At 39.2% G+C, this 25,899-nt stretch overlaps 2 protein-coding genes across 2 annotated transcripts; one reads left to right on the top strand and one right to left on the bottom strand.

Annotated features, from left to right (window-relative positions):
* The first annotated feature begins 7,345 nt into the window (after positions 1-7,345).
* Positions 7,346-10,204, top strand: LOC116215716 (acetylornithine deacetylase). The gene is made up of 10 exons (XM_031551551.1): positions 7,346-7,737; positions 8,275-8,519; positions 8,630-8,738; positions 8,857-8,995; positions 9,067-9,124; positions 9,208-9,225; positions 9,340-9,462; positions 9,556-9,709; positions 9,796-9,829; positions 9,950-10,204. The coding sequence occupies exons 1-10, from the start codon at positions 7,408-7,410 to the stop codon at positions 10,051-10,053; spliced, it is 1,314 nt and encodes a 437-aa protein (XP_031407411.1). The 5' UTR covers positions 7,346-7,407; the 3' UTR covers positions 10,054-10,204.
* Positions 10,205-10,269: 65 nt separating this feature from the next.
* Positions 10,270-13,026, bottom strand: LOC116215724. Its single transcript, XM_031551563.1, has 9 exons — positions 12,388-13,026; positions 11,937-12,088; positions 11,731-11,826; positions 11,545-11,607; positions 11,379-11,447; positions 11,196-11,298; positions 11,036-11,107; positions 10,794-10,882; positions 10,270-10,687 (listed from the first exon to the last, which is right to left on the bottom strand). The coding sequence occupies exons 1-9, from the start codon at positions 12,731-12,733 to the stop codon at positions 10,535-10,537; spliced, it is 1,143 nt and encodes a 380-aa protein (XP_031407423.1). The 5' UTR covers positions 12,734-13,026; the 3' UTR covers positions 10,270-10,534.
* Between the last annotated feature and the right edge of the window lie 12,873 nt (positions 13,027-25,899).

Here is a 25,899-nt window from a genome sequence, read left to right as displayed (position 1 = left end):
GTCCAGAGAGTCGATTTACGAGCTTTGCTAGTCTCTCTTTAGTGAAAGTTTCTATTAAGGATAGAATATTGGTAGGTATGTAATCGCGTACAGTGAGTTGAACAAATGCATAATAGCCATATACAAGCAAAGTAAAGATGAATATCCAAATCAAAATTAATAATTAATATCGTCTCATCTTAGCACGTTGCGTATATGTCGTCATCATCTTCATCTTGCGCACGAACTTCTAATCCATCCATATACAAATCTCTTGGCTTTGTCATTATAACGTGAAACCACCCCTTGCTCTTGCCATCCTCCTCGTAAAAAACTTCATTTGCTTGTGAAGCAAATACAAAAGGATCATCGGATGGAGCGCTTCCGGTATGAATTCGCCTTGAGAAGTTGACCACAGTGAAGCCATTTGAATCCTTTTACATTCCCTGATTAGAATTAATGTGTACCCAATCGCATCTAAACATGGTCACCTTGAAATCACCAAAATAGTCTTAATCAAACATACGAGTACAACGCCCATAATATGGTTGGCCATTAGCAACAACCATAACGCCACTATTTTGGGTGTTATGAAACTTCTCCCCAGTTACGGTATGAAATCAGAATCCATGTGTTATAAATCCTGAAAATGTAAATATCACATTACTTGGGCCCCGAGCGAGAGCAATAACTTCGCGGCTTGCATTGTTAGCGCCAAACTTGGAACCTATGTATGTATACAACAAACAATTATGGCAAAATGCATAACTGACCTTTTAAGGCTGAAACTACGAAAAGATAAATGAATTAATTAAATACCTGTTCTTGGAAACCAAGTTGCGAACTTTTCAATCGATCAATTGCTCTTTATGCCATTGCTTATCTCCACACCATTAAAAGTCTACTCCATGTAATAGAAACCCATCACGCTATCAGAAGGATAATGTCGGTTACATTATTCAAATGTCGTCACTGACAACATACTATTATGATGAACATGTTTACAATTCAGTCAAGTTATCAGGAGCTAATGTAAAATCCCCAAAATACTACATATGACGACTCAGAGAAATAGTCGAACTAGGATGACAACTATCAACACTCCAAAAAAGTCGCCAAAGTAGGCCTAAGGCGACTTCTAGTAAATGTCGGCAAACATGAGGGCTTGGCCGACACTTTGAAAAGTCATTGAAGGTTTAACTTGGGACAACACAAGCAAATAGTCGGCCAAGGCTGGTTTGCCGCGACCCTTGCCAAAAGGTCGTGCTAGGAGCACCTCTCGCAACTTTTATTTTCAACACTTTCCAAAGCGTCGCCATAGACCATCATAGGCCGACGCTTATATAACCATTGTCTTCACTCCTCCGGCTCCAACTCTTTAGCGACACTTTCTGAAATGTTGCCGGAAAACTGTCGTCCAAGGGCTGTTTTCCTATAGTGACCGTGGGGTGTAATTAATTCAAAGTTTCGAACTGATCTACGACCATATGTTATTTATAAATAGTAGTTAATATATGCGTGTTTCACGATAACTTTTAATTGATCAATACATATAGTGTAAGAATGAATAAAAATTTAAAAAGAATAAAGTACTACAGGAAGTATGGAAAAAAAAAACACAATAAATTATTTGTAACCATCAAAGAACCATGATGACGAACATATCCTTACTATTATTTCATAAATATGAAAATAACATTGTGCAGAGATGCATTACTGGGTAATATGTATAGGTGAAGAGTAAGAGATTTTAAATAGTGGTTAGGCCGTAGGAAAAAATTATCAGGAGTAGAAAGATTGTGCATAAAATAAATTTTCAAGTCTTTTATTTATATGTTAGTTAGCATATGGATTTTGAAAATTTTATATATATTATATACTTTGAGAAATTCTTCCTAATTTAAGAAAACTTTTTTTTTTCAAAAGTTCTTCAATTGTATGTTGTTACATGCAAATAATATATACGGACAAATTGTACAAATTTATCGAGCATGATGCAAATAAAAAATAGTAAAATTCATTGAAATAGAATTTGGAAGGTCAATTAACATGAAATTGTGAGTGGTATTATTTGACTAATAAGGCACTTTCTCCTCTCGCTCTTTGCATTTTATAAATTTATATTGATATATTGGTTTATCTATATATATGAAAAAGGATATTTATAAAGATTTATTAACTACCATCTAATCCAAAACTCTTAATTTGTGATTTTTAGTTGAAGTTTAAATATGTTACAAATCTATATACAACTGGACAAAATAATATTGATAATCCTTTTAACTCTATCATTTTATGTTTATTAATTTTTTTCTTATTTTGACTACTGAAAAAGGATATTTATAAAGATTTATTAACTACCATCTAATCCAAAACTCTCAATTTGTAATTTTTAGTTAAAGTTTAAATATGTCACAAATCTATATACAACTAGAGAAAATAATATTGATAATCCTTTTAACTCTATCATTTTATGTTTATTAATATTTTTCTTATTTTGACTACTTTGTTTTCTATCTTTTTATTATTCTATTTGCAAAATATTAATTATCTTACAATTTTATAATATTTATATTAATTAAAAATTATGAAATTGAAAATATATTCTCACAATCTAAAATCTCAATAGCAATTAAATGTGTTGATAAATTTTATTACTATATCCCTTCAATTATTTTTTAATATCACGATTTTTTATTTATGAAAATTCATCCATGGAAAAAGTTTTATTCCGTAATACTAATTATTGTATTTTGATTAATTATTAAGTGATTTCTTTTTGTTGCATTAAATAAAGTGCATTTATTATATCTCAAGGCAATTTTATTATATTTTATATCGATATATATAAATTTTAAAAGGAGGGTCACTAATTTGGACTGTCTTGGTCTCATGTGAGAGGCGGCCCGTGCATTAGCCAATAAGGTCTTCGCCTTAGGCCCCCGAAAATGATAAGCCCCTAACCCCAAGTATATAGACTCATTATTTAATATTATATTTATTTTTAAATTAAAATCTCTAATAACTTATTTAACCTTTATATTATCCTCTCTCATTTTTATTAATTAGTCCACTATTACCTTATCAATTTCCCACTATTCCTATCTTTTCTTTCCATCAAAGGAATTTACTTTTCTCTTTTCTATAATACCTCATTACCTCCGTATCAATTAACAACCAATGTTAACTTCCTTGATTAATTGAACGAAAAAATATACTTTTTTTTTGTCTTATAAGTTTGGTTTTCAGTCAATTTTAGTTCTATAAATTTAAAAACAGCCAAATCGCTCATATATATTTGTCTCTTAGACAGTTTTGGTCCGTTCAGTGAATGCCATTGTGGAGTTGATGATGGGATATGACATTAATTTTGTCCATGTGTCAGTTTGTTATTGGTTACAAATTAAAAATATTTAAAATAAAAAGTAAAATTAAAAATTAAAATAAATAAATAAATAAAATATTTTTTTTAAAGAAAAGAAAAGAACCTAGCCTCGGTGGATTGGATGGTCACGGGAGGGAGGCGCGGCTAGAAGGGAAGCACCTCAATCTAGTCCCCCCGCCAAGCGACAACCTTCTAGTCGGGGCTATGTTCTTCTTTTATTTTATTTAATTAATTATTTTTTTCATGTTTTAATTTTTAAATACTTTTAATTTGTAGTTAATAACAAATTAACACGTGGACAAAATTAATGATATCAAGTTCACATCAGCAATTCCTTGACGCTCATTCATCAAATGGACCAAAACTATCTAATAGACCAAACATATAGGACTAATTTTGATTTTTGTCAATTTATAGAACCAAAATTGACTGAAGATTAAACTAATAAGACCAAAAATATTTTTTTTCCTTTAATTGAATATTTGAACTCCCAATTGAAGCTAATCAGGCAATTAGGCACCACGTCCATTAATTAGCAATTTACTAATATCACAAACAGTCATCCTCATTGATTGGCCAAAACAAAAGAAAAAAATATGTTAATTAGCAATTTATTAGCCTATCTTCCTAATATTTGTCTCTTAAATGAACTTCAAGTTACTGTTCAACCAATTGACCAAGATCACCACTGGCATTTTATTTTTCAAAAACATAAAATTGTCCTTTTATTTTTTCGCTCTCTTTCTCGTCAAATAAATCATCAACTTCCACACCCATATTCTACATTATTGAAATTTTTTATTATCTCTATTTGTATTACTCTCTAATTTATACCAAAAATATTTTTTTCCCTTAATTGAATATTTGAACTCCCAATTGAAGCTAATCAGGCAATTAGGCACCACGTACATTAATTAGCAATTTATTAATATCACAAACGGTCATCCTCATTGATTGGCCAAAACAAAAGAAAAGAAAATGTTAATTAGCAATTTATTAGCCTATCTTCCTAATATTTGTCTCTTAAATGAACTTCAAGTTACTGTTCAACCAATTGACCAAGATCACCACTGGCATTTTATTTTTCAAAAACATAAAATTGTCCTTTTATTTTTTCGCTCTCTTTCTCGTCAAATAAATCATCAACTTCCACACCCATATTCTACATTATTGAATTTTTTTATTATCTCTATTTGTATTACTCTCTAATTTATACCGAGTAAATGAATGGCTTTATTTTACGTTTTCACCTTAAGTCCCAATTGTTTTGAGTCGCCCCTGCATATAGGACGAGGTTATTAGCTCTAATTAAGCGACTTTTTGAATCCCTACCAATCAAAAAGCAAAGAAATCACAAATTGGTATCCTTTGGTTGTGGAAGTCGATCAGCAACCATATAATTGTTGATGTACGCCTTCAAGACTCATGATGGGTGAAAAAAAGAAAAATCACTATCTTAATGAGAATCATTCCATAATTTTTATAGAATGAGGTCGCAAAGTATATTCCGATTATAAAAGAGGCACATAGGCCTACTACAATGAATGAGGTCGCAACGTATTATTTTATTTACATTATGTTCTGAGAATATTTTCCTAAAATATATTGTTACCGTTAATTATGCTCATGTGGGCAGATGAAATATAGTTGCAGTGTCTAGCGTCGGAACTCGTTATTGAATAAATTTCAAGGCAAGAGCGAAGTATTCAATGTCCATACATCGTGTTCTATAGTAGCTTTATTGTATGCAGCAGACTTTTATGCTTTGTTTGAATAGAGGAAAAAGGGACGAGAGAAATGGGGGATTTGTGTATGAAATTCACACAAACTTCCCTTCCCCTTCCCTCTATTCTCGTCCCCTCAACTTTCCTCGATCCAAATACAAGGTTAGAGAGAATTAATTCAAGATCGATCGGGATAGTTTTAGACATGAATCTATAGCCATTCCAAGTTTTCTTTCTCGTCATTGGATTGTACGTCATGTCTACTAAATTAAGTACGGATTGTTAATCTATTGCTCGCCTGCTAGGTTTTGATTCTGGGGTTGGAAATTTGAAGAACTTCCCATTGTCCACATTTGGACCCAAATCCAAGAGTAAGCTGGGCTATAGCTCATTCATGGGCTGGCTCAATCGAAGATGCTTACTCTTCAATAGAGAGGATTAGATCTCCAGAGCAGGGGCTTTTTGCCGGCCGGCCACCACTAGAGCCTGCAAGTCGCCTGCACCGGCAGTGACCGGCGATGTAGTTCGCATGCCCCTGTCCTAATTAATTGCCTTCCTGCCTTTTATCTTGAGCGTGGGACTTGTTTGTAATTTATAAAAGTAGAGAGGCCCCGCTACAAATATATAAAAAAGAATTCTGTTTTGATTGATTGATTGATTTATCACTTTATGCTAAAAAAAATCAATAAAAAAAGTGTTTAGAAAAACGAATTAGATGCCGGAATCTAATAAGTTCTACCTACTATAGGATTTGAAACTAATAGAACTAACTTCGAGATTGGGCGCATTATAAAATATCTTTTAGAAGCACATATTCCTCTTGGGTATTGAGGCGTGGATATAAAGGTTTTCATGACACAATCAATAATTCGATTCAATTTTCAATTAAGCATGTAAATAATAGACGGATGAAATTAAGAATTCATATAATGACTGATATTATTGTAAGACACAGATTACGTACCATACCGTGGAAGAATTACCCATATTTAACCATTCCCTTTTAAGATAATCTTTACTTAAATTCGTTTGGAGCGTGGATATAAAGCACATCAAACAAGATTAAAAATTTAGATGATTATAATGTTTAATATTATTGTATTATTATGATACACAAAATTGCGTAGCGTGCTGTGGTAGAATCACCCATATCTAACCATTTCCTTTGAAGATGAAGAGTCAAGTATGGTTTTGGTCCTTAAAAGATATCAGTGCCAAAGGTTTGGTCCCTCAAAATTTTTTGCCACGGTTTTAGTCCCTCAATCACCATTCCGTCAGATGTTTTAGTCCTGCCGTCTTCTTGCGCGTGCCAACCGTGATGGAAATCTCACGTGGCGACTGAGCTGGACCTAACTCCGTTAACCACCCCTTAAATTGCCAAAAATGGCGTCGTTGTCTTCCTCGTTGCCTGCTCGCCCTAAACATCGGCGTTCTCCTCCTCCTACCCCCCCACCCCCCCTCCGAACCCATTTCTTCCGAGTGTGAAACAATAGCAATTGGAGTAAGAGCTAAAGTGTCAAATTTGCCGAAATCCTCGGCATGGGTCGAAAAGGTATTGGTCCTGGCAGCAGCAGCTAAATCTTCAAGGGCAAGTGGTGGTGAACTCATATCTTTCTCCTGCTCCTTCTCCTTGGGTTCACGAGATTCAGCTTGTGTATCCACGCTGGGAGGCAATTCCTTGATGATGAAACCATCTCCCGAAGCAAAATGAAAATCGCCGAAGCTGTCATTTTCTCTGCCCTCATTTTCATCCCGTAATAGCAATCTATCATCACGAACACCAAGTCTTTCATTCAAAGAAAAAGAAGAAGAAGCAGACGAGGAAGAGGAGCGGAGCTGATCAGAGGCATCAGAAGAAGGACGCCCAAGTAGAGACCTCATCGACTTGATGGCAGCAGCATGAGGGGTCGGGACAGTGCGAGAAGCCGCCGCAGTGGCTGCTCTTCTTCTTTTGAGACTCAGCTTACAGGAGAACGACGTCATTTAGGGCAAGCAAGCAACGAGGAAGACAACGACACCATTTTTGGCAATTCAAGGGGTGGTTAACGGAGTTAGGTCCAGCACAGCCGTCACGTGAGATTTCCGTCACGGTTGGCACGCGCAAGAAGACGGCAGGACTAAAACATCTGACGGAATGGTGATTGAGGGACTAAAATCGTGGTAAAAATTTTTGAGGGTCCAAACCCTTGACACTGGTATCGTTTAGGACCAAAATCATAACTTACTCTTATTTATACCTTCCCTAACTTCAACGCCGCTTTTTCAGTGTAAAACCTCCGGTAACAGAGTCAGTTCACAGTGCGGCTCACTCTCTCAGCAATGGCGTCCTCAAACGTGAAGGACACGCTCGGCGAGCTCGACAAGCAATCCTTCACGGCTCTCCTCTCGAAGCTCATCGGCGAGTCCAAGTTCGTCCAGAACAACCCCCCCGATCTTATCCCCGAGGAGGACCGGATTGCCAAGCACGTCCTCGACTCCCTCCTCCCCTTCAGCACCACCACCGGCGGCGGCCCCCTCGTCCTCCGCCACGTCTCATTCTTCGAGAACCGTGGCAATGTCATCGTCGAGTACCCCGGGTCCGTCCCCGGCAAGATCCTCTCCTTCGTCGGGATGCACATGGACGTCGTCACCGCTGATCCCAGCGATTGGGTCTGCTTCCTTCTCCGTCCTCGTCACTAGCTGTAGATTCTTTTGGTTGATTTCATTATGCCTCTGAATTTATACTCAATCGAGCTTGCCGATTACGATCTTGGCGGTCTTTGCCAATTGGTCTCATCTAGTTTTAAGTACTAAAATTTTCAATGGGTAAATGGATTTAATACCGTCTCCTGCTAAAGTGGTGTCCATGGAGTGTGGCATATTGCTTCGATTCTGTACTCGTCAGTGCAGTCTGGATGATCTGTAGATGGCTTTGACGTTCAAGGCCTTAATCTGTTTGGCAAATTTGCGTTTTCCCTTTCAGTTAGTTACAGTAGAGATGATAAATTCTAATTATCAGAGTCTACCGATTCAGCGTAGTGCCATTTGCTGCTTCATGTACTCGAAGAAACATCGGTCTGCTGGTTTTCTTCTTTAGTGCACGACGAACGCGAATTGTTTGGTTCAGAGATGGTCTGGATAATTCGTTTAGCAGATACCTGTGTATATCTTGTCCCAGCGAAATAAATATTATTACTGTCTGTTCAGGACTTTGATCCCTTCTCGATGAGCATCGACGGGGACAAGCTGCGGGGCCGGGGAACGACAGATTGCTTGGGGCATGTTGCCCTCGTGACAGAGCTCATGAAGCGGCTTGGGGAGACCAAGCCGAAACTAAAGTCAACTGTAGTTGCTGTCTTCATCGCTAACGAAGAGAATTCTGCCATTACAGGCGTCGGAGTGGATGCCCTCGTGAACGAAGGCATGCTTAGTGAGCTGAAGAAGGGTCCATTGTATGTTTTCTCTGCTGCCTTTCCGTGGAGTTCTTTCAAGTCGAGAGGAGCCTTTTCCCGAGCTTGAGAACTTTTGGAAGATTTTAATCCGTCCATGATCTTTCTTGCAGATTTTGGATTGATACCGCAGATAAACAGCCTTGCATTGGTACCGGTGGTATGATTCCTTGGAGGCTCAGAGTTACAGGAAAGTTATTCCACAGTGGTTTGCCACATAAGGTACAGCAATCGAAATTTTTAACTACCTATCTCTGTTGGGACCCTCAGGAGACGACATACTTTCGATTCTGTATGTTAAAGCATTTGCAATGGTAGTATCTCTTCTCGTGTGTTTCAGGCTATTAATCCTTTGGAGCTGGCTATGGAAGCACTTAAAGAAATTCAGTCTCGGTTTTACCGGGATTTTCCACCTCATTCAAAAGAAAAGATCTATGGGTTTGCTACCCCATCAACCATGAAACCGACCCAATGGAGCTGTAAGTCATAAATTTTCAAGCAGTATAGTCTTTGTGGATGTTAATAATGATTCCTCTGCTCTTGTCATCAGATCCAGGAGGGGGAATCAATCAAGTTCCTGCTGAATGTACCGTTTGTGGAGACGTCAGGTAATAGTGTTCCACATATTTTTCTTCTAGAACTGCCCGAAACTGATTTCTTACCTCGGCTCCTGTCAATATATTTGTTGCAGGTTGACACCCTTCTACGAGTAAGAATCTTGCTCCTTTGAACTACAAGATCTTCTCCCCGGGAAACTGAGTTCTCGCCATTTGTATGTACTTATCATTGTCATGATAAATTGCTGTTTGGTACTCTGGTCCAGCGTAAAAGATGTCATCAAGAAGCTATACGAATACGTGGACGACATAAATAAAAACATAGAGAAATTAGATACTCGAGGTCCTGTGTCAAAGTATGTCTTACCCGAAGAAAACCTCAGAGGAAGGTCTGCCTCTCTCTCTCTCTCTCTCTCTCTGGTTCGTTCATTGCTTATCGAATTTTCCTGAAAAGGATTTTCTTTTAATACTTTCCGTTACAGACTTCGTATAACTTTCGATGAGGCAAATTCAGGAATAGCCTGTAATCTCGATTCTCGTGGCTACCACGTACTCTGCAAGGCCACTGAGGAAGCTGTGGGCCATGTGAAGCCTTACTCTATCACTGGAAGCCTGCCTCTCATCCGAGAATTGCAGGTTACTTAATCTGCTGATATCTCTTCTATCATCTTATTAAATTGCTTGCATCTCTGCTCATTCCACTCCTTATCTTTTCTCAACAGGATGAAGGCTTCGATGTGCAAACTGCTGGCTACGGTAATATAAATATACCTTATCATATCCATACACGGTTTTTTTTCAAGTATTGTAATTCCACCAAATCATCAGCACAAACAAAACCTTTTAGTGTCTCATTGATTTCACTTTATATTTCAGGTCTAATGGCAACTTATCATGCCAAGAATGAGTATTGCCTTCTCTCAGATATGTGCCAAGGTTACAAGGTGTTCGTGAACATCATTGCCCAATTAGAAGATTGATGCTCCTCTTGCAGATGTTGGTATTTCAAATTACAGCACCAAAGTACAATATAGACAGTAAAGAATGATTTCAAGTGTTTCACGTTAACATGAACTGGCAGGTCTTTTTGCTTGACAATAATAATGCAGAAATCTTATCCCTTCTTGTGTCGTCAGAATGTTTTAATAGCATTGTCCTAGAACTGCAATTCGCATTGCTTGACATAATAAGAGAATATAATCAGCACAATCAGTAAGCAAAACTTTCCAAGGAGATAACCAGTGTAGCCGATGATTTAACAGTGTGCTTGTGAGTCTATACTCTTGTAATTTTTCCGATTTACATATAAATACACTGTTGGTATAAAGTACTATTCTACCTTGTGATGTCGTATGGTACACTACATCTTCACTGCTGTAGAATTATTTTAGATGCCAATTAACTCTCTATGTAATGTACAAGTTCCTGCATACCTACTCAAAGATTACATGAGCAGCCGCATTACTTCTTAGTCGGAGTTCTCCCCTCTGACTTGAGCCGTTGGATCCTCTGGCGCAATCGCCTTCGTTGATCATGTATCTTCCAGAGACCATGCCCGAGTATCACAGAGGAGTATATCCCGTGTGTGATAATAGGCGCGAGAATGTTGTTTGTCTGTCATAATTGGAGTCACATGAAGGAAACCGATTAACAACTCCCTTGCCCGACTCTGTTTAAGAACCACAGTCCTTGAAAAGTATTTAGGTTTCGAGATCTGTACCTGGATCCATTCAAACCCGAGGTAGAGGGCAAGAAGCCCTTCAAGAAGAGGAGAGTATATCTTCTTCATCTGTCTCCTTTCATACCAGGCTGAGAAAAAAAAAGAAAAACACAGGTCGTATGATGAAGAATAGTACTAAAAAGTTTCTTTTCACAGAGGTGCGATAACATGAGTGTTGGGGGGGGGGGGGGGGGGGGGGGGGGGGGGGGGGGGGGGGGGGGGGGGGGGGGGGGGGATCAAACCTGCAAAGAGCTTCTTCAGATCTTCGCGGCCGGTTCGGGATTGCAAAACCGGTGCCACAACATATGTAGGATCTGGAGGAGGCAGGAGATTTGTAAGCGTACATGAACAAGAAATATAAGGAATCCGAATATCCGTTGCTTGGACTAGCAGAGAACGAACCTTTAGGGGATGCAGCCACATAATAAAGTGAGCCTGTAAGAGCAGCAGTGAGAACTGCTGCAAAAGCCTGCGCAAACGGGACGAAGGGAGGCAAGACACCAGTCTGCGATGCGGATAATTCGAAATGAGTCAATTGCTGAAGAATATCGACAGGTATTAATTTTTAAGGAGTAAAGTGCTTACAAGAGATGCCAGTCCTCGAGTATCAGAAAGCAAGTTCGTGCCCCTCAAGAACATATCCGCCAGCGCTCCCTTTTAAGTCCAGGAAAGAATGAACAAGAAAATCAGTCGGGTTTGCCGGTTACCATTACAGTATGATGCCATAAAGATGATGTTTTTGGCAACAGACCTGAATAGCAGCTCGGTAGAAAAGCTCCTCACCAACAGAGCTGGCAGCTACGATCAGTACGAACTGCAATAGAGCATGCGTGTTAAACATAATTTGATCAATCATACTCAATCTGATTCGCATTTTATGGATATGTAAGGTAAGGATAACAACCAAGGTTTGTTCAGGGGCAAGAGGAAGACAGACCTGCCAAGGAGACATTCCGTAGAAGAAACTCCAGAGCTCCTCGTCCTCGACGTCCCTAATAGCACGGGCATAAGGCGATAGCTTCACAACCTCATCCTGATAAACAAACATTTCGGTTTTGTATATTCAGAAATTCAGCCGTGAATATAAGAGAAGCTTGTCGAGCTGAAAAGGACCGGAAAAATCCGGCTACACAGCAGACGTACATCGAGTATGAACAATAGGGCCATAATAGGAGGCACGGCATATCCCAGTCCTTCAAGAATAGCATCCAACGACGGGTGGAAGCCTCCCATGCTATCGACTCCCGTAATCGAGCATATGAATCTCCCAGCTAAGGCCATTGCCCCATAGATTCCTGTTCTTGAAAAGCCAGAGAACATGTAAAATCAGAGATTTCCTCAAAATGAGCCAGACAGCCTTTGTCAGAGTCTCATCCTTTTCCAGATAACAACTTTCCCTAAAAGGGAGTACCACGCCAAAGCTAACCTTTCCATGGCAAAACTACCAATTTTCGATTCACTCGTTTTCCCTCCATTGATATCTAAAAGCTTAGTTTGATGCGAAGAAAGAGAACATCGAATCGATGAATCGAAGAAGAACCGATACTATGGGGACCTGCGATATCACTGTTACAGCGTGGTGCGAGTAGCTTACCGATTCCGTAGCTGAGTCTCACAACGGCGCCAATCTTCTCCCACACAGGGAACTCCGACTCCCCGAATCTCCGATCAAATGTGGTCACCTCCATGGCCGGGCCACTGAATCCTCCGGCACCTCCGCCGCTCTCGCTCTCCCTGCCTCCATCAATGCCTTCACTTCTCTCCGCGGAGGCCTTGACGCTACGCACCGGAGGCCTAGCTTCGCAAAAGCTCGGCCGCTGGCTCCTCCTCCCCCTCGCCGCGTAGTCAACGAGCCTCGAACTGCCACCGCTCAGTGCAGCTGCTCTGCTCGAAGTCGAGCCGACAAGCGAAGCCGTCGAAGTGAGTAGGGAAAGCTCCATGCATGAAACTCCGTCAAGACAACCGGTTCAGCCGGAGACGGGGCACAAGATCGGAGGGCATTGCCGGAGAAGAAGCCAAAGTCCGAGCGCGTGTTCGTTCGTTTGTTCCTTGCCTATTGACCGTTCGTTTCTGTTCACGCAACCATTAAATTTTTCGAGGGGAGGAGGGGGAGAGTGATCGTGGCCGTCAGATTTCGCAGCGCAATTGATCGGACGGATCATATAACGGGCGGAGTGTTTCGGTGGGTCCCACTCCAGTGGGTTTCTATTGGCTGGTTTTCCTGTGGGCTTTTGGGGTCGAAGAATGTCCTGATTGATCCTTTTTAATGATGCGGTAATGGGATTGCATTTGAATATCCGATAGGCCACTAGAAAGCTGACACGTGGAGATAACGCTCTCAACGAGGCTCACACGTTGCACCTGGGCCTTTTCCTCCAAGTCTTTACACGCTTGACTTGCCTTTCTCTGTCGACGACAAAAATTTGAAGATTGCATTCAATCAGTTCGGAGATTATTATCTTTTAAGTGAAAATTTTGAGTTTTAGATTGGTGAATAGAAAAAATTCATATTATGGTAGTTTTACTTGGGCTAATTCGAATCGAATTAAATAAGTTGGAATCCACTGAACTTTCCATATAGCACAATATGCACAAAAAAAATTTGGAATTTAATCAAAAATTATATTATAGATAGATACTTATTGTGAAACAATTTATGCCTCTTTATTAGCTATTAAAATTTCTATTTCATTATATTCGATTCACTTCCATTTTCATTGTAATCGAAAAAAATAAAAAAAAGTTAGATTAAATAAATAATTTATTAAGTTGATATGAGATGTGTCAGCGAAGTTTGGACAATCGCAACCATCGATTATTATAATCACATAACCAATATTGGAAAGGGTCCGATCTACATTTTATGAAAGCAAGAATGAATCAAAACGGAACAGTTCGAAACGAGAACGACAGCGAAAGCAAATTGTATCTGGGATCGGATTGCTACGTTTTCTCCCCTTAGTTGAAACCAGACTAAGAACTTTTGAATTGGGTGGAATATCCATCTATAGGGATTACTTCCTTTGCACGACGGCTGGGGAGATGAAAATAAGAGGATATATATGTTGGGAATTGGTGTATGCGCTAGATGCAATCTATCATCAGTTCTGTAATATGACATGTATTTCATTATATTACGAGGCATATCTGTTATTGTGTAAATTGCGCTAAATATGATTTTACACAATAATGTCCTTGGAATAGTAGGTTCAATAGGCATCAAGTGTGACTTGATTGTGAGATCCTATAATTACTGAACATTATTCCTAAATGTCCATAGTAAAAGTATTATCGTTAATTAGGACAACGATAATACGGTTAGATTAGTGTAAGTGTTGATTGATGATCAAATCTCATAGGTCATGGATATGGAGATATCAAATCACACCACATGTATACATTAAGAGTAATGTGTATAGGACTGATCCGCCATGAGATTGCTACATGAGTTGTTACGTGACTGTCATTAGCATATCTCAAAGTGACTATAGTGTAATGGTCCTTTGACTTGAGGTCACCATAGATTCCTACATGTAATGTCATATACTTTGATACTGTCAAACGCCACTGTAACATGATGGTTATAAAGACAGTTATTGGGTATACCACAGAGCATGGAGAGGAATGTGAGTGATCAAGATAGGATTTGTCCCTCCTACGAAACGGGAGCGATATTTCACGGCCACTTGGTGGTTAAGTCTAAAAGTGTATGCATACCCAAATGAGTCGATATAATGATATCGAGCTCATTTGTTCTGATAGACTTACCCGGTAAACCAAGAAAAAGAGATATTGAGCCATACAAGGATGTCATCGACCATGCCTTGGGCTCAATAGAGATATAGAGGACAAAGGGATTATATTACACGGTAACGGAGGTCACAAGGTTCGTCGAGAAATTGACTTTCCGATTACTTGAGTAACAGTGATGCATTGCTAGATGCCACTCACTGTTTGTAATATTGAAATAGAGATTTTGATATTACTGTCAACGTAATTGGGAACCTACAGGGTCACACACTACGACTAAATTGACGAGATATTTTGAAACAATAAAATTATCTAATAGAGATTAGATGATTTATGGTGCGACTAATTAATTGGATATTTAATGAGATTAAATTTGTCGATTAATTAGACTCGATTTATTAGATTAAATGGACCAAATTGATGCACGATTAATATGGTGACACATGGCTTTTATGTGGATTAACATGTGTAAGGACACATGTCATAAGGGAACCTTAATTCCCTAAATCCCACATCGGTTGGGATTTCATCTTCACCCCCCCATATTGCTTATAAAAAGGGGCAGTAAGCATGATTATATATATATGCTTATATATAAAAGCGCACACATATTATATATATATATATATATGCTAATATATATATGTACGTGCATATATGTGTGCATATAAAATATATATATTTTGGGTTGAATTGTTCAACTCAAATTAGGTCCATTAGTCTGAAAATTTCGGGTGTCGCATCGGTGTTTCTTTCGAGTGTTGGTCGCTAGCACCGCCGATCTCGAAGACTCGTCGACAAAGTCGGTGTGGATTCCAGTAGAGGCGTCACGCGTGGGACGCTCGGTCGACAACTTTAAATATTCCAGGTACGTTTTTATTTACTCTTATTCTTCTAGTAGGTCTTGGAATTAGTTTCACGGGTAGGAAATTTTGAATTTCTGTTCCTTTTTCGCTTCCGTTGCGCCCCGTGGAACTAGCAATTGGTATCAGAGCCTAGCTAGTTAGAATCTGAGTAGATAATAGCATAAAATATGATTTTATGCTTGGTACTGGTATGATTATGTTTGATATTTGCGGTGCATGACTGTTAGACATGGACTATGTCCTAGTTGTGTTAGTATAATAGTTATACGTGTGGACTATTATGTAATAGTTACATAATAGTGTATAGTGAGATCGATTAAATGTTAATCAAATCCCTCAAAATATTAAGTCCATATCCTTCCACCGTGTAACGCTCGTCAAGACCAAGATCGATGAGTGTGTAGACCTTGCCTTCGCAGGATGCCCTTATCTATCCTAGTAAGACGTTGTGTTTACCAGTGGGTCGGACTTAACTGAGCAAGCCTAATAGGATTAGGAGTTCAGAGGCATGTAGTTGGACATCGATCTATAAGATAGATTTGAATAAGGAGTTATTCACTCAACTAATCAAGAGTTGCATGTGATGCAATTGGGAAAGTGAGTTCCCTACCTAAATAGCCAGTTCTGGGTGAATCAGCCCTCGCTGACTCAGAGCTTGGTGAGATATGGATCTTGAGCTACTATGAGAATGATATTCTCTGAATCAATGTTGAGGGTCATTGATTTGATATAAATAGTGGGAGCAATATTTATAAAGTCCTCATTAAATATTGTTGTGTCATAATACTTATTTTGTATATTTCTATGGTAGTTACCATGGCAGGGAGCACTTCTAGTACTTTCTGTTTGCGATCCGTCCTTGATAAGGACAAACTGTCAGGGAATAATTTCCTTGGTTGGTATCGAAACTTGAGAATTGTTCTCACCCAAGAAAAGAAGCTATATGTCTTAGAGCAACCTCTTCTTGCGCCACCGCCTGACGATGCCCCCCAAGCTGAGAAAGATGCTTATAGTAAGCATCATGATGATGCCGTAAACGTCGGATGTCTCATGTTAGTCACCATGGACTCGGAGCTTCAAAAGCAACACGAGAACATGAAGGCGTACGATATGATCGTGCATCTCAGGCAGCTCTATCAAGAGCAGGCCCGACATGAGAGATTCGAGATCTCTAAAGCACTTTTTCAGGCAAGGTTGACTGAGGGTAGCCCGGTGGGTCTTCATGTACTCAAGATGATTGGGTACGTTGAGACTCTGGGAAGACTGGGATTTCCTCTTGGTCAAGAGTTGGCCACAGATTTAGTCCTACAGTCGCTGCCCAGCAGTTATAGTCAGTTCATTATGAGCTATAATATGAATGACTACAATAAACCATTGCCTGAACTGCTTAGCATGTTGAGAACAGCTGAGCATGATATCAGCAAGGGGACGTCCGTTCTAATGGTCCAAGGGACCAAAAGAAAGGGCAAGAGCAAGAGTAAAGGCAAGAAGGCTAAAGGTGCATCCAATTTTGACTTGGGTGCGTTGAAGCCTAAAGCCAAGGTGGCGAAGAATGATTACTGCTTCCATTGTGGCAACACTGGACATTGGAAGCGGAATTGTAAGATATACCTGGAAGAGTTGAAGAAGAAGAAGGGAAGTGAGACTTCCACTTCAGGTATCCATGTTATAGAGATTAATGTATCTACTACTTCTACATCTTGGGTATTAGATACCGGATGTGGTACTCATATTTGTGGAAATATGCAGGACCTAAAGGACAGTAGATCGTTGACAAAGGGCGAGGTGGACCTACGAGTTGGAAATGGAGCAAGAGTTGCTACATTAACTGTAGGGACTTATCACCTAGTTTTACCTACTGGGCTTGTATTAGATCTTAACGACTGTTATTATGTACCTGCTATTAGTAGAAACATAATATCTGTTTCTTGTTTGGACAAGAAGGGATTTTGTTTCACTATAAAGAACAAGTGTTGTTCTATGTACATGAATGATGTATATTATGGCAGTGCACATTTAAGTAATGGTCTGTATGTTCTTGATCTAGATACGCCTATTTATAATGTGGAAACCAAACGGCTCAAATCTAATGATTCGAACCCGACTTACCTCTGGCATTGTCGTTTAGGCCATATTAGCGAGAATCGCATCTCTAGACTCCATAAGGATGGATTACTGGACTCGTTTGATTTAGAATCGATCGAGACATGCGAACCTTGCTTAATGGGGAAAATGACTAAGGCCCCTTTTACCGGAAAAGGTGAGCGAGCTAGTGATCTTTTGGCTCTCATACATACCGATGTATGTGGACCAGTGAACAAGCTTGCTAGAGGTGGGTATCTCTACTTCATTACATTTACTGATGATTTCAATAGATTTGGATATGTGTTTTTGATGAAACACAAATCTGAATCCTTTGAAAAGTTCAAAGAATTTAAGAATGAAGTGGAGAATCAGTTGGGTAAGAGCATTAAAGTTCTTCGATCAGATCGAGGAGGTGAATATTTGAGCTATGAGTTCGCTGACTATCTTAAACAGTGTGGGATTTTATCTCAACTGACTCCACCTGGAACACCACAATGGAATGGTGTAGCTGAGAGGAGGAATCGAACTTTATTAGATATGGTTCGATCTTTGATGAGTCATGCAAACTTACCTGACTCCTTCTGGGGATATGCTCTACAGACAGCTGCTCTCATATTAAACAATGCTCCGTCGAAATCAGTTGAAAGGACACCATATGAGATGTGGTATGGGAAACGTCCCAAGATGTCTTTTCTAAAGATATGGGGTTGCGAAGCTTATGTGAAGAGATTGTCTTCGGATAAGCTTGGCCCTAAATCGGACAAATGTTACTTCGTGGGGTATCCTAAGGAAACTCGAGGATACTATTTCTATAATCCCATCGAGGGCAAAGTGTTTGTCGCTCGAACTGCGGTATTCCTTGAGAAAGAGTTTCTCTCCAAAGGAACTAGTGGGAGGAAATTAGAACTTGGGGAAGTTCTACCACAAAATGACATTGACCAATCGACGGGCGATGTTGCAGAACAAGTACCACAAGTTGTTGTGGCACAATCTTCTACACAGGTGACACAGGAGCCTCGTAGGTCTAGTAGGATACGTCATGAGCCCGAGAGATATGGATTTCTCGTGACTCAAGACAATGACGTATTGCTCATAGATAATGATGAGCCTACAACCTATGCGGAAGCCGTAATAGGCCTAGACTCTGAGAAATGGCTGGAGGCCATGAGATCTGAGATGGAGTCCATGTACACTAACCAAGTATGGACTTTGGTTGATCCACCTGAAGGGGCAAAACCCATTGGGTGTAAGTGGATCTTCAAGAAGAAGACTGACATGGACGGTAATGTGATTACCTTTAAGGGCCGACTTGTGGCAAAAGGTTTCAGACAAGTTCATGGTGTTGACTATGACGAAACCTTTTCCCCGGTAGCTATGCTTAAATCCATCAGGATCTTGCTTGCAATTGCAGCTTATTATGATTATGAGATCTGGCAAATGGATGTCAAAACTGCTTTCCTGAACGGGAAGCTCCTCGAGGATGTGTTTATGACACAACCTGAGGGTTTTGTCGATCCACATTGTGCCGGAAAGGTTTGTAAGCTACAACGGTCTATTTATGGACTGAAGCAAGCTTCTAGGAGCTGGAATCTTCGTTTTGATGATGCAATCAAAGAGTTTGGTTTCATCAAGAATGAAGATGAACCCTGTGTTTACAAGAAGGTTAGTGGGAGCGTAGTAATCTTCCTGGTGTTGTATGTAGACGACATACTTCTGATTGGGAATGACATTCCTTCCCTACAGTCTGTGAAGACTTGGTTGGGAAGGTGTTTCTCTATGAAGGACTTAGGCGAAGCTACCTACGTACTAGGTATTAGGATCTATAGAGATAGATCCAAGAGACTGCTTGGCCTAAGTCAGAGTGCATACATAGATAAAGTGCTTCGGCGCTTTAGCATGCAGGATTCTAAGAAAGGGTCGCTGCCTATGTTACATGGCATAAGCCTTTCGAAGGCTCAGAGTCCTTCTACTCGAGAGGAGAGGGACAGAATGAATAGGATTCCATATGCGTCAGCTATTGGATCTATCATGTATGCTATGTTATGCACTCGATCGGATGTCTCGTATGCTTTGAGTATGACGAGTCGATACCAATCAGATCCAGGTGAAAGACACTGGATTGCAGTAAAGAATATCCTTAAGTACTTACGAAGGACTAAGGAGATGTTTTTGGTATATGGAAGCGAAGAAGAGCTCGTTGTAAGAGGTTACACCGATGCTAGCTTCCAGACCGATAAGGACGACAGTAGATCGCAGTCAGGGTATGTGTTCTGCCTGAATGGAGGTGTTGTGAGTTGGAAGAGTTCCAAACAGGAGACAGTAGCCGACTCTCCCACAGAGGCCGAGTATATTGCTGCCTCTAACGCTGCAAAAGAGGCCGTTTGGATCAAGAAGTTCATAACAGAACTTGCTGTGGTTCTTAGCATCGCAGACCCAGTGGATCTCTATTGTGACAACAATGGAGCCATTGCGCAAGCTAAGGAACCTAGGTCTCACCAACGATCCAAACATATACTCAGGCGCTTCCATCTCATTCGCGAGATTATTGACAGAGGAGATGTGAAGATATGCAGAATACCAACAGATGAGAATCTCGCAGATCCACTTACGAAACCTCTTGTGCAGCGCAAGCACGAGGCTCACACTAGATCTATTGGCATTAGACAGATGCCAGATTGGCTCTAGTGCAAGTGGGAGATTGTTGGGAATTGGTGTATGCCCTAGATGCAATCTATCATCAGTTCTGTAATATGACATGTATTTCATTATATTACGAGGCATATCTGTTATTGTGTAAATTGCGCTAAATATGATTTTACACAATAATGTCCTTGGAATAGTAGGTTCAATAGGCATCAAGTGTGACTTGATTGTGAGATCCTATAATTACTGAACATTATTCCTAAATGTCCATAGTCAAAGTATTATCGTTAATTAGGACAACGATAATACGGTTAGATTAGTGTAAGTGTTGATTGATGATCAAATCTCATAGGTCATGGATATGGAGATATCAAATCACACCACATGTATACATTAAGAGTAATGTGTATATGACTGATCCGCCATGAGATTGCTACATGAGTTGTTACGTGACTGTCATTAGCATATCTCAAAGTGACTATAGTGTAATGGTCCTTTGACTTGAGGTCACCATAGATTCCTACATGTAATGTCATATACTTTGATACTGTCAAACGCCACTGTAACAGGATGGTTATAAAGACAGTTATTGGGTATACCACAGAGCATGGAGAGGAATGTGAGTGATCAAGATAGGATTTGTCCCTCCTACGAAACGGGAGCGATATTTCACGGCCACTTGGTGGTTAAGTCTAAAAGTGTATGCATACCCAAATGGGTCGATATAATGATATCGAGCTCATTTGTTCTGATAGACTTACCCGGTAAACCAAGAAAAAGAGATATTGAGCCATACAAGGATGTCATCGACCATGCCTTGGGCTCAATAGAGATATAGAGGACAAAGGGATTATATTACACGGTAACGGAGGTCACAAGGTTCGTCGAGAAATTGACTTTCCGATTACTTGAGTAACAGTGATGCATTGCTAGATGCCACTCACTGTTTGTAATATTGAAATAGAGATTTTGATATTACTGTCAACGTAATTGGGAACCTACAGGGTCACACACTACGACTAAATTGACGAGATATTTTGAAACAATAAAATTATCTAATAGAGATTAGATGATTTATGGTGCGACTAATTAATTGGATATTTAATGAGATTAAATTTGTCGATTAATTAGACTCGATTTATTAGATTAAATGGACCAAATTGATGCACGATTAATATGGTGACACATGGCTTTTATGTGGATTAACATGTGTAAGGACACATGTCATAAGGGAACCTTAATTCCCTAAATCCCACATCGGTTGGGATTTCATCTTCATCCCCCATATTGCTTATAAAAAGGAGCAGTAAGCATGATTATATATATATGCTTATATATAAAAGCGCACACATATTATATATATATATATATATGCTAATATATATATGTACGTGCATATATGTGTGCATATAAAATATATATATTTTGGGTTGAATTGTTCAACTCAAATTAGGTCCATTAGTCTGAAAATTTCGGGTGTCGCATCGGTGTTTCTTTCGAGTGTTGGTCGCTAGCACCGCCGATCTCGAAGACTCGTCGACAAAGTCGGTGTGGATTCCAGTAGAGGCGTCACGCGTGGGACGCTCGGTCGACAACTTTAAATATTCCAGGTACGTTTTTATTTACTCTTATTCTTCTAGTAGGTCTTGGAATTAGTTTCACGGGTAGGAAATTTTGAATTTCTGTTCCTTTTTCGCTTCCGTTGCGCCCCGTGGAACTAGCAATATATAGTCGTACGTTTGATTTCAGAGTTAAAAGTATTTTTTATTTTGATCGTGAAAAATGACAAATGATTGTATAATGTGTTGAGTTAAAGTTAAAGTTAAAATTTTTGACCTGAAAAATATGTATTTTTATTGTATAGTGTGTTGAGTTAAAGTTAAAATTAAAATTTTTGTAATTTTGGCACTACATTTCAAGGAAGTTCTTTTTCTTTTTTCTTTTTGTTGATAAATTCTATGTGTGAAAGTTACCGTATAAAGATTGGTTTTTTGCCTCAATTAAATACATTGTGACTTTTTTACTTTGGTACAAGTCGTCGAATTAGAACAACTCCCGCACAGGTTTTTGCATGAATTAAATGAATGGTGACTTTTTTTCTTTGGTAGAAGCCATCGAATTAGGACAACTCCCGCACGATTCAGCACATTTACGCCAAACCCGACGTCTAGACGCTCAGATTAGTTGTATGATTTGATATATCGGTTGAAATTCGACGATAACTTATCGTATGGAATCTCTATGAGGATGACCAGGAGAGTGCTGTGGAAGTTTAGGCTCGATTGATCTTCCAATTGGGCCTCAACTCTTCAGTGCTAAATCTGGGCCTTCAATGATTTGGGCAACCCTGGGCTTTCTATAACACCCCATTTTGTACATGTCTGGCCCAGCTTTTATGGACCGGAAGCCTATGTTCGATCATATTTTTGTTCGATGAGCTCAAATAAACTCGTATTTCGGCCCTTTCGGGACAATCTTTCACTTATTTCGTCTCACTTTTACTTTTCCAAATCATTCGTCCGGCATATGTCCAATTTTACCACCGTTAACGGGGTGAGGTGAAAATGGAAAAATAACAAGTTTCATGTTCACTTGCTTTTTATTATTATTTTTCTTATGGATAATGTTCGCATACTTATCTGTTGTATCCACTATCACATCTGCAAAACCACTAAAGTAAAAAAAATTGAGATGCTTTGACGTCCAATCTTTGAGGGGAGGCTGATTAGTTTTGAAGGTCCGTAGACAAACACGTGGTCAGCGTATCGAATGCGCCCGTTCGTATATATCATTTAAAAATATTCATTATGATTATATATAAGTTTGGATCCGTTTACAATATAAAAGCTCGAACTGAACGATAACGATATACAATCCCATATATAAATCCATGATTTTTTCTTTATATCACCGATGTGGAACTTTGCTTTATACTTGACACTCAACAATCGCCCTCATGTGACAACGTGGAGTGTGTTGGTCTACATTTGCCAAATGCCATTGGACACTCGCCTTCAACGACTGAGCGTGAGGCGATCTTTCTCTTTCGCTTTCTCTGATTTTCTAATAGATAACGAGCTTGGCATCCTCTTCGATGTTCAGTCGGGGGAGGGGACTAACATGGGATGCACTTTGACTACATTAAATACTGGGTTTAGAGTGGTCCGAGTTTACGCAAATATGTAACATATTCTAATATTATGTAAAATTTTGAAATGTCACGATTGCGTAATCTAAAATATAACCTCGTGCCTAATCTAATGTTACGGCAAGGAAAATTTGTGAACAGATTGGCTGGCTCGAAGTACTTTGTGTGCGGGCCGCAATTCCGATTTACGTTTGCTTATTTCGTCAAAGAACGATTTTAACAAGTGTGAAAGAAAGAAAGCTGGGCATCGCATAGAATTCGCTTACATATAGAAATTTCTAGAAGGAGGCCCACCAACTCGAATGAATAGCCAATGGGGTTAACTCACTTGCGCTTGCACCCAATCAAAGTCCCCTCTGGCCACCACTAGCTAGCAGCTTGCATCGGGCACATATCAATTGCCATTGCCAGTTACCAAATATAGCATGCATCATTTCTTATCTGTTTGGGGCAAGGCTCAATGAATAGATTCCATTCCCCTTCCTTTATGTAGAGAAATTAATTAATTAATTAATTAATATTAATTAGTTTGCTAATTAATCAATCAATTCATTTAATGATATATCCACCAAACTGCACTCCTAAATTTCCATATTGTCCTCATTTTAACAACCGCATTATGTCTACCTCCCGTACATAAGCAACTAAAGAATGGCAAATTTTAAGGACACGAGAGAAGAGTGCGAAATTTTTTAATGTATTTTACTCGTGTCTAGGAGATTTTGATAGCGTCAAAATGATATCATAGATCCAAATCATAATAATAATATAAGATATTTGAAATTTTGGTTTTTATACAATGATACCTCGTCGCCGCAGTAATCTTCTATCGATAGTGCAACAATAAATTTTCAAAATGCTAACCATCCTAATAAAAATATCGCACATGTCAATAGAAGGTATCGCCTTATCAAGGACACAATCGTGTAAAATCCATTGAAATTTACATGCAGAAACACGAGAGAGGACAGTAGAGGATACGGACAGAAACCACGCCCAAACGTGTTGCATGCAAAACATGATGGAACAGAATAAAATATAGCTCCATTTGTTCTTGTCGCAATTAATATATATATATATATATTTATTTATTTATTTATTATATAAGGAATAAATAAATGTATGAGATAAAATAATAGACGTAAATCCACCGCCCTGCCCTTCCCTTCCCATCCAGCGGGCGAGAATTTTACTGTACATGTATATATACGCTCATACGCATGCGTGGCCAGTTTACATCCACACGTGTCACCACGTGATTAGTTCTGCTCCAAATATCAACCGTGGCGCAGGTCAGCCACAGCCCAACGCGCGTGACGTCCCTAACGCAGCAACCAATTATTCTATTTTTCTTTTTGATTTTTCTATTTTCTCCGCCCCCTCAACTTATTCTGATTAATAAATATCGTAATTCAGTATCCCATGCATCCCGTCCTATGTGCAATCTCTCTCGCAGAACTACATCTTCTCTCCGCTCCGATCCTACGGCTCAGGGTTCGTCTTGAGTTTCTTGACTCGCAGATGTTACTTGTGGCACCATAATTTATTATTTGCACCCTGAGGTTTTCTATTCATGCAGTGTCGCTCCTTTTAGTTTCATGAGCCTCACTTTAGCCCATGCCGACTCACGCACCGTCTAAACGTAAGCTAAGTATCTGACGGCGTTGAGGGCGTCAATTGGCCGACCAGACATCATTGGATAGGGTAAAATTCACACGGGAACCATCTTAGACGTGGAAGCTATACGAATCGAAAATATATCTCATGCATTCATTGTGTTACGCGATTATATAACATATCAATAAAGATGGATGAATGACACTATAATATTACAAGTTTTATTACTAAACATTTCTCCTTGAAACATGGTGGCTTAAGAGCATCACCAATGTTAGTCTCATTTTGGATCCCAATTATATCTCTATTATGAACCGCATAAAACCACCTAATCAATACGTCATAAAAATTATACTCTTTCGAAATTGGGACTCTTTTCTGCGATGAAAAGAACAACTATGATCCCACGTGAGAGACACATGTATGTCGATTCGTTGGCCTCCTCTCTCTCTCCCGGAATATGTGTTAAATTTTACTGGTAAAAAAAAAAAGTAGAATCAGTCCCAATTTGCTCAAGCTCTCCAATGGGAATAAAAAAAATTTCTTTGTCCCATTTTGTGAATCCCACCCAAAATTGAAACTTCCCTCATCCCATTGGTGATGCTCCATGGAAGTATATTAGTTGCATTCTATAAAGTTAAAAAACTTACTCCACAATAGATAACATGTTATATTACCAAATGACTTATTATAATACTTTGAGCATTGAGTCAATTTTCTTCTCCAACCTTAAATTGTCAAAACTAATATTATCAAGGTTTCTTACAATATCTGATTAGAACAAGCATGTTAGTAATCCAATCGTCCTTTATTTCATTGAAGTTAAGGAGAAATACAAGATGGAGTAAATCGAGGCAAGCTGAAACTTTGAGGAGCAAAACGAGATATGAGAAGAAATGAGGGGCAGATGGAAGTTAAGTTTTAGATATATAGAGAACACATACCATAAGGAGACAGTATAAATACAAGGAGGGGAAGAAAACAGGGGCTCTGTTTC

Source organism: Punica granatum, chromosome 1 (assembly GCF_007655135.1).
Source record: "Punica granatum isolate Tunisia-2019 chromosome 1, ASM765513v2, whole genome shotgun sequence".
Classification (NCBI taxonomy): Eukaryota; Viridiplantae; Streptophyta; class Magnoliopsida; order Myrtales; family Lythraceae; genus Punica; species Punica granatum.
Note: the sequence above shows the minus strand (reverse complement) of the source record. Positions and strands in the feature narration are given on the sequence as shown.